The 13,096-nt window shown below is 37.4% G+C and overlaps 1 protein-coding gene across 1 annotated transcript; it reads left to right on the forward strand.

Annotated features, from left to right (window-relative positions):
- The first annotated feature begins 11,537 nt into the window (after positions 1–11,537).
- On the forward strand, positions 11,538–12,087 carry LOC104230025 (small polypeptide DEVIL 16). The gene has a single exon (XM_009782758.2). It carries the CDS (start codon positions 11,631–11,633, stop codon positions 11,817–11,819), a length of 189 nt encoding a protein of 62 aa, XP_009781060.1. The 5' UTR covers positions 11,538–11,630; the 3' UTR covers positions 11,820–12,087.
- The last annotated feature ends 1,009 nt before the right edge of the window (positions 12,088–13,096 follow it).

A 13,096-nucleotide genomic window follows, 5' to 3' on the forward strand; every position in this document is an offset into this window, starting at 1 on the left:
TGCTTTTGATTTCTCGGTGGGAGACTTCCACTTGACCACTTTCTTGAGGGTGATAGGGGGTAGAAACCTTGTGATTGACACCGTACTTGGAAAGCAATGTGTCGAAAGCTTTATTGCAAAAGTGAGACCCCCCATCACTAATAATCGCACGAGGAGTGCCAAACCTTGTGAAAATGCTCTTTTTAATAAATGCAACAACACTCCGGGCTTCATTGTTAGGCAAAGCCACGGCCTCAACCCATTTTGAGACATAGTCAACCGCCACGAGAATGTAAGTATTCCCATAAGAGATAATAAATGGACCCATGAAATCGATTCCCCAAACATCAAAGATATCCACTTCAAGAATGGTATTGAGAGGCATCTCATCCCTTTTTGAAATTCCACCCGCTCTTTGGCAATCGTCACACCTCTTCATAAAATCATGTTCATCTTTGAACAAGGTTGGCCAATAGAATCCACAACTAAGAACTTTCGAGGCGGTCCTCACCCCACCGTGATGGCCACCATAGGGTGAAGAATGGCAAGCCTCTAAGATACTCAATTGTTCTTCTTCCGGGATACATCTACGAATCACACAATCCATGCAAATCTTGAACAAGTATGGCTCATCCCAATAGAAATCCAAACTATCCCGCTTGAGCTTCTTCCTTTGGTTAGAAGAGAGCTCACACGGGATTACTCCAGTCATAAGGTAATTGGGAACAGCGCAAACCATGGCATATCATTTATTGACACTGCAAGGAGTTGATCGTCGGGAAATGAATCATTGATCTCAAGGCCATCACAAGGCCTCCCCTCCTCCTCTAAATGGGACAAGTGGTCTGCCACTTGGTTCTTACTACCTTTCCGGCCCATAATTTCTAGATCAAACTCTTGAAGTAGTAACACCCATCGCATCAATCTTGCTTTGGAGTCTTTCTTTGCCATCAAGTACCTAAGAGCGGCATGATCAGGGTGCACTATAATCTTGGCCCCCATAAGATACGGCCGAAACTTTTCCATTGCAAATACTATAGCCAACAATTCTTTTTTGGTAATCGTGTAGTTCCTTTGAGCCTCATTCATGGTCTTGTTTGTGTAGTACACCGGATGAACCATCTTGTTAACCCTTTGACCCAAAACAGCCCCAACCACAACGTCACTTGCGTCACACATGAGCTCGAAAGGTAAGCTCCAATTTGGTGCGGTAATGATAGGGGTATGGTCAACTTAAGCTTGAGAAGATCAAATGCTTGCATACACCCCTCATCGAACACAAACTTTGCATATTTTTCTAGTAGTTTCCATAAGGAGTTTACCGCATTTGAAAAATCTTTTATAAACCTTCGGTAGAACCCCGCGTGCCCAAGAAAACTCCTCACCCCCTTGACGGAAATGGGGGAGGAAGCCTTGAAATCACCTCTATCTTGGCTTTGTCAACTTCAATTCCATGCTTTGAAATTTTGTGACCCAACATTATACCCTCTTCAACCATGAAATGACATTTTTCTCAATTGAGTACAAGGTTTGTGCCTTTACATCGGGCCAATACTCTATCCAAATTTCTCAAACATTCTTCAAAGGAATCACCAACCACACTAAAATCATCCATGAAGACCTCCAATATATCTTCCACCATGTCGGTGAAAATATCCATCATGCATCTTTGGAATGTCGTCGGAGTATTACACAATCCGAACGGTATCCGAGAGAAAGCGAAGGTTCCATACGGACAAGTAAAGGTGGTCTTCTCTTGGTCCTCCGGGGCAATTAAGATTTGATTATACCCCGAGTACCCATCCAAAAAGCAATAAAAAAGCACGTCCCGCGAGACGATCAAGCATTTGGTCATGGAATGGCAATGGGAAATAGTCCTTTCGGGTCACCTTGTTTAGCTTCTGGTAGTCCATACAAACCCTCCAACCTGTGACTGTCCGAGTAGGAATAAGTTCATAGTTGTCATTGGTCACCACAGTCATACCACCCTTTTTTGGTACATATTGCACCGGAGAAGTCCATGAGCTATCAGAAATGGGGTACACAACCCCGGCATCCAACCATTTGATCACTTCTTTCTTCACCACTTCTTGCATAGCCTCATTCAATCTCCTTTGATGCTCCAAGGAAGGCTTTCCATCATCCTCCAAGATAATTTTGGGCATACAAAATACGGGGATTATTCCCCGAATGTTAGCCAAAGTCCATCCAATTGCCCTATTCCGCTTTTGAAGCACCGCCAAAGTGGCCTCAACCTGCATGTTAGTCAGGCAAGAAGAAAGAATAACTCGTAAAGTAGAATTTGAGCCTAAGAATTCATACCTGAGGTATGGAGGAAGTGGTTTCAACTCCAACACCGGTGGCTCCTTAATTGATGGTTTTATTGGTGGAGTTTTCCGGTTTTCAAGATCCAAAGACAATTTTCTAGGCTCATAAGAATAATAGCCCATTCTATGTAAAGCATTCACACACTCCACTCGGCTAGCATCCACATTGACATCAAGATTTAACAATACGGCTTCCAATGGGTCCTCCACATTGATCATTGCACTGGTGTTATCAATTATCACTGTTGTGAAGAGATCCAACAAAAGAGCACACCTCGGTGCTATTGGGTTATTTCATAGATTTGCAAACATGGAAGACGACCTTTTCATCAGCCACTCAGAAAGTGAGCTCACCCGCTTCAACATCAACCAATGCCTTCCCCATTGCAAGGAAAGGTCTACCCAAGATAATAGGAACCTCATAGTCCATTTCACAATCCAAAATGACAAAGTCGGCCGGCAAAATGAATTTGTCCACCTGGACAAGCACGTCATCAATAATGCCCAAAGGTCAATTCATCGATCGATCCACCATTTGAAGTCTCATTGAAGTTGGTCTAGGTTGCTCCATACCCAAAGTTTTGAAAATTGAGTATGGCATCAAATTGATACTAGCTCCCAAGTCACATAGAGCCTTGGTAAACTTCGCACTCCTAATGGTGTAAGGAATGGTGAAAGCACCGGGATCTTCAAGCTTCGGGGCCATTGAATGAACTATAGCACTAACTTGGTGAGTCATCTTTATAGTTTTGCAATCCATAGAACGCTTCTTTGTAACCAAGTCTTTCATGAATTTTGCATAACCCAGCATTTCTTCAAGTGCCTCCACCAAAGGCACATTAATAGATAAGCTCTTCATCATGTCAATGAACTTTTTAAATTGATTATCATTCTTCTGCTTCGCGAGCCTTTGAGGATAAGGTGGAGGTGGCCTTGGCAAAAGATTCTTGGCTTTTGGCCCAACCAGCTCTGGCATGTCAATTATATGTTCCCTAGACGGGTTCACATCATTTTGGGTTTCCACCTCGACTTCTTGAATATCAATCCTCACTTCATTTTTCATATTTTCATCAACCACATCTTCAACTACCAAAGGGACTTCGTCATCTTGCAACTCAACATCATCATCCACGACTTGCTTTTGCTTAGAGGCATTCACATCACTGCCTCTCCTACTTCTTGTTGTGATGGCCATAACATGATTGTTCCCACCCTTTGGGTTCACTATTGTATCACTTGGTAGAGCACCCTTCGGGCGAGATTCAATGCCTGAGAGATTTAGCCTAATTGCACCTCCAAGTTTCGGATAGAGGTGTTGTGAGAAGCTAACTGTGCATCAGAATCCGCGTTCCTCTTCATCGCCTGCTCAAACATCATTTCAATTCTACCCATATCATTACCAGAAAAACTAGGACCTTGAGAAGGGAAAGGGGGTCGATTGTTCAGTTGTTGGTACATTGGGGGCCTTTGAAAGCCTTGCCCCCGGTTGCCTTGGTTTCCATTGTTGTTCCACCCGCCTTGATTGTTATTGTTTCCCCAATTATTTTTATTTCCATTCCAATTGCCTTGGTTGTTGTTTTGATTACCCCAATTGTTGTTTTGGTTGTTGTTGTTCCAATTACCACCACATTGTTGTTGATTGCTCCAATTTCCTTGGGGTCACCATTGTTGGTTTGAAGAGTTGCCTTTATTGCCTTGATAGTTGTTGACATATTGTACCTCTTCACTTTGATCATCATAACCATCATTTTGAAACCCATCACATATATCATCATATTGCTCAGAATTCCCTTGATTTTGTTGCCTCATTTGCCTTCTCTTGTTGACACGCATACTAACACCCTTCATGGCATTCACTTGGCGAGGATTCTAAACTTGTTGCAACTGCACCTTAGCCAATTGGTTCATAGTAGTAGTAAGCTCAGCTATCGCTTGCTCGTAATCATGTAATTCCTTGTGCAAATGGATAACCGTAGGGTCACCTTGAGGCACATTTGCTCTACTCTACCATGCTGAAGAAGTGTCTGCCATTTCATCAAGTACATCACATGCCTCATCATAAGAAAGCTTCATAAAATTGCACCTGGCCAATTGGTTAACAATGCATTGATTTGTAGTATTTATGCCCCGGTAGTAAGGTTTGTTGGATCATGGCCTCGGTCATATCATTATTTAGGCACTCCTTCACCATCGTTCTATACCGCTCGCAAATCTCATGCAAAGGTTCCGTTGGCTCTTGCATGAAGGCTAATATTTCATCTCGAAGTGCCGCCATATGACTAGGAGAGACAAATTTGGCAATAAACTTATCCGCCAACTCATCCCAAGTTGTGATGGAATGGTTGAGGAGTCTCTCGAGCCAGTCTAATGCCTTCCCCCGAAGTGAGAATGGGAAAAGTCTCAATCTCAGCGCATCCTCGGATACATTCGTCTGATTGCTCCCCCAACATGTATCTATGAACCCCTTGAGATATTTGTAGGCATTTTGATTCGCAACGCCCGTGAAGTACCCACGCTGCTCAAGTAAGGTCAACATCATATTGGTTATCTGAAAGTTGCCCGCCTGGATTCTAGGTGGGACAATAGCACTTATATAATCCTGGTTCGGAAGTACTCTGGGAACCACTCTTGGAAGTGGCAGAGGAGGGTCTGGAACATCACCATTAGGATTAGAATTGGCATTTCGGCCTCGACGTTGTCCTTGAGGTGCAAGAGGTACCTCATCTTGCTCAAGATCATCGACCTCCTCCCCTGCTATCACGTTTCCAAGAGGGTCATTAGCATTGTTTAAAGTCATGTTGGTACCTGAGTAATGACACAAACAAGTAAGTAACAAAGAAGGAAAGAAGAACAATACACAAAACTAACTAAATAGATAGCCAAAACCGTTAGCTCCCCGGCAACGGTGCCAAAAAGTGATCGCTGCCTACTCCAAGATACTAAAGAGTAGGAAGAGAGGGTCATAATAGATTTTACCCGATTTGTGGGTCGGGGTCGATTTCCACAGAGATCTAGAAATAGAATCGGGTATCTATTTAGGTTGGAATTGTGTATTGGTTCCAAATATCACATCCAATCATATTTGGTTTTTTTCTTTAATAATCTACTATTATCAACTACTAATTATAATTTCAACTATATTATGCTAAGTGAGAATTGCTACAAGTTGTATCTAATGGATAAAAAGGCACTAGGGTAATGGCATCCTCCTAGGTGGCCAATTGATGGGTGATTGAACCTAAGGCTCGATTGACATAATTGGGGAATATGCTATAACCATTGTACGATTTTAACCACTCTTACACCTCTCAATAGAGAGAGTGATTTTGCCCAATTGACTTTCTCAAGACCAATAGAGTAGGCAAATTTGCTCAAGCAACTAGCGTTCAAGTCGGGTATTACTCTCTCGAGGTTTAACCCTTTAAATGGGACTATCAATTCTCTTGAGTCCATACCAATTCCTTGTTGGGTCAATGTCGGAGACTTAGGCTCTCTTTCTCAAGAAGAGCCCAAGTCAACTTAACATAAACTAGTGTTTGCAACCACTAATTCATAGATTAAACCATGAAATTGACCCAAATAACAAACACCCATAGTCAATCTAACCTTAAATCACAACACCCATCAATTACCCACACTAGGGTTGAGCCACAACCCTAGCTAATGGGTTTAGCTACTCATGCTTGAAGAGAAAAACAGAGAAATAGATGAAGATAAAAACATATTAATTAATTGCTAAGGTAAATACAAAGATTCAATGAAAAAAGCTAAGTAAAAATGCCCAAAATGCTAAGAAAAGACTTCTCACGAGTACAGCTAACGTCTGATAATATCTGATACCCTAAAAATGGAAAAGGTTATATTTATACTAAGCTAGAAAAATTGGACAAAAATGCCCTTGCGAGGTCAGTGCGGACCGCACAAAATGGTGTGCGGCCGTACTAGGCTCTTGACTCTGCAAATTCAACTCTCTGAACCCAGGCTCCGTGGACCACACAGAATGGACTGCGGTCGTTGAGGCATTTAGTGCGGTCCGCACAAACATGACCGCGGACCGCACAGGCTTGATCTTCAGAACTTGGCATCTCTCTGAACTGTGGTTCTGCGGACCGCACAGAATGGTAGTGCAGCTACGGTGCCTTCAGTTTGGACCGCACACTATCTACTGCAGACGCATTACTTTAATGCTTGAAAATCTAACTCTCTGAATCTCCCTAGTGCGGACCGCACAAAGTGTAGTGTGGCCGCACTAGAACTGTTTCTCCTGAATTTTGTCTTGTCTTTGGTACTTGTGCCGGTTTTACTCCTTTTGAGCCGATCTTTGATATCTCGTCACTTTGTTGATCAAACCTACAATCAAGCACAACTTATGAGCCTTTTGGGACAATTTTGTATGAATTTATAATCAAAGCATAAGCAAGAAGGAACATGAAATGCGTCAAAATCCCTAGTTATCAGCCATTCAGAAACAACTTAATGAACGATAGTCATCACTTCGCTATGATTGTTCTACATTTTTTTGGCATTTTAAGGCCATAAAATAGGGATTCATAATGATTTCCTATTTTCCATGTGCTAGACCACTGCGTCTTCATGAATTCGGACGAAGGGCTCCAAATCATCTAAAATAATGTGAGCCCATCAAAAACAACTAAATGAACAATAATTATCATTTCGCCATAATTGTTTCTCATTTTTTGTATCTTAGGGCCATAAAATAGAAATTCATGACGATTTCAATTTTTTTGTGTGCTAATGGTCATACCATCTTCATGAATACGGGCAATGGACTCTGAATCACCTAAAATTTTATGGGCTCATCAGAAACAACTAATGAATAATAGTCATAGCTTCGTCGTGACAGTTCCTCAATTTTGTTTTGGCGTTTTAGGGCAATATAGTAGGAATTCAGGACAATTTTTAATTTTTCGTGTGCAAATGCTATGCAATCTTCATGAATTCGGGTGACGGGCTCTGAATCGCCAAACATTTTGTGGTCTTATCAGCAATGATATAATGAACAATAGTGATAGCCTTGATTGTTCTTTATTTTTTAGTATTTTAAAGCAAAAAAACTGGAATTCAAGCCGATTTTTGCTTCGTGTGCTAATGTCCGCACCATCTTCATGAATTCAGGCGACGCTCTGATTCGCCTAAAATTATGTGGGTCCATCAGAAACGACTTAATAAACTATTGTAATTGCTTCTCTATGTTCGTTCCTCAATTTTTGGCATTTTATGCCCATAAAACAAGAATTCAAGATGATTTCTAATTTTTCGTGTACTACTGTCCATGCCATCTTCATGAATTTTGACGAGGGCTCGGAACCACCTTAAATTTTGTGGGCTCATCAGAAATGATCTATTCAACAATAGTTATCGCTTCGCCATGATTGTTTCTCGTTTGGCATTTTACGGACATAAAACAAGAATTCAGGACGATTTTTAATTTTTCATGTGCTAATGTCCACACCATTTTTATGAATTCGGACGATGGGTTCCAACAACGAAAACCACCTAATATTATCCCACAAGTGGAGTCTGGGGAAGGACGATAGGTTCCAAATCGACTAAAATTTTGTGAGCCCATCAAAAATGACCTAATGAATAATAGTCATCGCTTCACCATGATTGTTTCTCGTCTTTTGGTATTTTAGGGTCATAAAAAAGAAATTCAAATGATTTTCAATTTTTCATGTGCTAATGTCCATACTATTTTTAGGAATTCAAGCGACGATCTCTGAATCACCTAAAATTTTCTGTGCACGTCAGAAACATCATGTTGTTTAAACTTCATCACTATTCCCCGTCTTTAATCTTGTCCTTGTGTCTATGGTTTTAAATCATTGCAATTTCTGTTATAATAATCTTGTTTTATAGTTATGTTCAATCACATTTTAGGTTACCTAACAGTGTAAAAACTTTTTACACCCTCATGTATAGAAGTTAAACTCATCAATAGATGTGCTGGCGACTAATTGTTTCTACGTAGGAAGACTTTACTAGTAGAAGAAATTTTGACCATTGATATTAAACATGGCTGGAAAAAAATAGAACTAAGATGACATTTCCAGAAAAAGGAAATGAAGAGTCGAATGTTGTTCCTGATGATCTTTTTTCATAAATGAATTCAGGCGACGGGCTCTGAATCGTCTTAAATTTTGAGGGTCCATAAAAAAGACCTATCAACAATAGTCATCTGTCATGAGTGTTCCTTCTTTTTTTTTTTTGGCATCTTAGGGCCTTAAAACAGAAATTTAGTACAATTTCTAATTTTTCGTGTGCTAATGTCCACGTCATCTTCATAAATTCAGGCGACGGGTTTCGATTCGACCAAAATTTTGTGGGCCCATCAAAAACAGCCTAATAAGAAATATTCATCACTTCGCCATGAGCATTCCTAATTTTTTGACGTTTTAGGGTCATGTAACAGGATTTCAAGATGATTTCTAATTTTTCACGTGTTAGTATCCACATCATCTTCATGTATGATTTTGTGATCAATATACAACAAACACTGACTAACTAAACTGATTTTTTAATTACAATTGGTAGCAGACTCATACAATTAAATACAACTAAAATTGAACTCGAGACCTCTAGTTAATGGTGTTAGGATCTTATATCTATCCCACTACAATCCTATGTCGTTACTCTATTGATGAATTCTTGTATATTAATCATGTTACGGAAAGAAATCTCATACATAAAACTATTTCCAGTTTCCTTTGACCAGCTCTGTTATTTAATATTTTGCTACTGTTTCAGCTCTCAATTCACATGATTATATAGGGGGAAGTAAAGAAACGGTCATTCTTAAGGCTGTTATTTAGGAATTAGCCAGTACTTATTTTGTTCTAAAAATTTATATTAAATATCTTAATTTCAAGACAATTCAGGACACTTGTATCCCGAAGAACTGAAATGAAATTCAAGATACATTGGCTAATTCCTGAAAGCAGTCCTTTAGAGTGGCTAACTGATGCAATTTCTACTGGTATAACCTTTGGAAAACCATAAAGATAGCCCAGAATAAGAGCTGGATGGATTAGCCCAAGGCAACCATAACTTTCAAGCCCAAGAAGAAATAGCTCTTTTGTTTTTTATAACGTGCATAAATAGCCATTTTAGTACCCCTATTTGAAAAATAGTCATAACTTTATAGTTTTAAAAAAGTTTAACGGATTAAAAATTAACTTCAAACATGTGGGTCTAAGAAAAAGAAGAACAAGAAGAAGCAGCTAAACTTTTAATAATTTTTAAAAGGTTGATATGCTTTATATCGGGGTGCTACAAGCGATTACATGGTGTCATTTCTACAACAACAAAAAAATGGTTTACAATCGAACAGTTAAATTTTAAATATAATTAGTTTGGAGGGGGCATATTCTGATTTAGTTACTTTTTATGAATTAGTTGAATTATGATTGATTTAATTATGTAGTTGTATTACTATTATGATTGATTAAATTATGTGAATTACTTTATCAAGATAGAACGTAATTTGATATAAAAAAAATGATTCAAACCTAATTCAGATAGTTCAATCATATGTCTATTTACGAATTAATGAAAATGGAAATTAACTTAAAACTGACTGAATTAAACAAAAATATACCCGTATCTTAGACTGTAAAAATTCAAAAGATAGTATTGGCCCTATTCCTATATCTTAAGCCATTATTTAAGAGCTGTTTTTTTATTGTTCTCTTTTTCCCCTCATCTTCAAATAATATAAGCAGAGGCGGAGCCACAATGTCGGCTACGAGTTCGGTCGAATTCAGTAACTTTAGTTCAAATCATGTATTTGTTTTAAATTTTTTATATTAAATACGTACAAATTATTAATTTAGAACATAATAACTTAAAAGGATTAAAATCCGGAACCCGTAAAGTTGAATGTGTCCGTCCCTATATATAAGCACGTGCAATGTAATGTTTGAAATTTAAGGCTTTGGTCAATAGGAAAGGATTGGTATTTAACACGGAGTTACTGATCGTACACGTGAACATGCCCCTACGTTATTCTTGGGACTTACTATAATTCCCCTACATCAAGAATTTTGTTTTCCTTCTTTTTATTTATTTTCTTAGACTGGTATGTAAGTATTTTAAGGATGTGTCGTTGTAATTACAAATGATTGAATGCTAGAGGTGATAAATGAGCGAATTAGATCAAAATTGGGCAAAAATACCACATTTGTATATCCAAGTTCGATTTGCCAACATAACCACTTAAAGGACAGAAAGAAAAAAGAGACAATTTTGTGAGATTGAATTATATAAAAGACATAGTAATTACTTAATAAACATGTCAAGATCCAAATTAGGAGGTTGTTACAAACAATGGCGGAAAATAGATTTTAATAAAGGAGTTCAAAAAATGCAAACTTGCAATAAACTTAAGTATCAACGGGATTCAATAATTCATATATATACAAACAAACAAAAAAGATATTTATGCTAATAGTAGCTGAATTCACTGTTTACTTTTTCTATCTGGTGTAATTATACATTGATTATACACAGACATACACATATGATATATATATATATATATATATATATATATATTTATTTACATCCGTTGGCTATTTTTAGTTTGAACGCTGAGTGAGCTGCTATTTTAGGTGAATTCTTCAGCAACAACAACAACAATAAACTCAGTATAATTTTACAAGTGGGGTCTGGAAAGAATAATATATACACAGACCTTACTCGTACCTTATGAAGGTAGAAAGTTGTTCCCCGATAGACTCTCGACTCAAGGGACAGTAAAACGGATTTAGTGAATTCTTCATTAAAAAAACAAAAACAAAAGCCAGCATGCAAGTTGCAGCTTTGGCATCAATTTCCATAGCAATGGGCAAAACCATATTCAGTCAAAAATGTGTACTCCTAATACTGTTTAGAAATATTGTCTGCTTCTCAATCCAATGGTACTAACCCTGAATATGATAGTCCCATTTACCTAACCCTCTTTGCTATCAAAGGACAATAACCATTCCATTAAAACTCATGTGAAAAGGTATAAATGTAAACTTCAAGAAATTTGACCAAGAAAAGATACCACTAATTTAAAATAATAATAAATAAAAAATTATCTAGCTAATATTGCAATGGTAAATTCGTACATATTGTAGATCAACCACATATATATTCAAAGACTAAAACAAGGTAACTCAAACCAAGTATAAATAAAGTAACCTTAAGCATTAACCATACGTACATATATAGCCACTGCAAGAATATAGGCCAGAAGCTGCAAGTTGCAGTTGGAAATAGTACTATATATATAAATAGTTTCTTCTTTTTCATATATTCATGGAACCAATTAGAGAAAGTGAAGAACACAACAATAATTCTGAAGATTGTTGTGGTGAGAATTCAAAGAACACAAAATCATTTGGAAAGAAGTGTAGTCATATAGCAAAGAAACAAAGGGCTAAGTTTTACATTGTAAGAAGATGCATTGCTATGCTTGTGTGTTGGCGTGATAGGAATGATCATTGAAGATTGAAAATTTTCACATAGTTTGTAGAGAAGAAGGTGTACTTAGAGATTTTACATTGAAGTTGAACTTTTTTTTTAGCTCATTCCATTCATTTGTAGTGTTCTTGCTTGATGAACTGCTCTTGTTACTTTCGCTTCGGTTGGTCGTGGTTTCGTTTACTACTTGTTGTTATTGGTATTGCCTCTTTCTTGTTTTCTTTGAGCCAAGAATCTGGAACAGCATTTCTATCCTCACAAGATAGAGGTAAGGTATGCATACGCTTTATCATCTGCGGACCCACTTTTAAAATTAAACTGAATTTGTTGTTGTTGTTGCTTGATGAAACCTTCTTGATTTTACTTTAATCCTCAACTTTAGAATCTTGACGTAGCTTTTTCTCTTTCTTTCTTTCTCTGCTTCCTTTTTCAAAGGGTAGGCAGGTGGCGGAGACGGATTCATAATTTAAATTTTATGGGTTTAATCTTATTTTTATAAATGAGTTTATATTTATTATTTGTTGTAATCTTGATAAATTTTTACGCACAAATTTATGTTTTACTTTGATAGTACCAGATTCGGTCCGAATCTGGTACCACAATAGTGGATTCGCCCCGGGTGGGTGGGGGGTGGGACTATGTTTTGGAGGTTTAATGTTGACACATTCATCATTAATATTGCTTCATAATTCCTTTAAACATTTGATAAAATCTCTCTTTCTTTCCAAATGATATGAGCATTTTAGTATGCTTTGAGTTATGTAAATTAATGAATTTTATTGACTCTTGATTGATCATTAGTTTTGGTCCTTCACTACTTTTATTTGTTTTCTCTTTGCCACAAGAAAAGTTATGAAGGGTGTAGGATTTAAACTTGACCATTGGTTCCAATAAAAGAATATCAATTTTAAGGGGAGGATTATATGGAAAAAAAATGTTATAATTATTATGAGAACTTTTAAGCTTTTAAAATGTTGCTCCCCAAACAGAAACTGTAAATGTTTGAAAAAACCGACATTCTAATCAATCTTGAACCTTTGTTAACAGGACACTAGCTCTAGACATGTCTCAAGCATCATTCTTACTATTTTCTTTGGATTGTATGATGTGGAAATAAGTGGCATTATGTGGTGTCTAAATCAATTGGAAAGTATCTTTCCGGAAAAATGATACTATATATTTGCTCTCGAAATAATAATCGAATATATATATATATATATATATATATATATATATATATATATATATATATATATATTATACACAAAAATTATATAAATTTTATATACTGTTTCGGCTAC

The sequence above is a fragment of the Nicotiana sylvestris genome, chromosome 7, assembly GCF_000393655.2.
Source record: "Nicotiana sylvestris chromosome 7, ASM39365v2, whole genome shotgun sequence".
Taxonomy (NCBI): domain Eukaryota; kingdom Viridiplantae; phylum Streptophyta; class Magnoliopsida; order Solanales; family Solanaceae; genus Nicotiana; species Nicotiana sylvestris.

Bases quoted from the DNA above. Each gene is read 5' to 3' on its own strand.
- LOC104230025 (XM_009782758.2), top strand. From the start codon at position 11,631: ATGGAACCAATTAGAGAAAGTGAAGAACACAACAATAATTCTGAAGAT.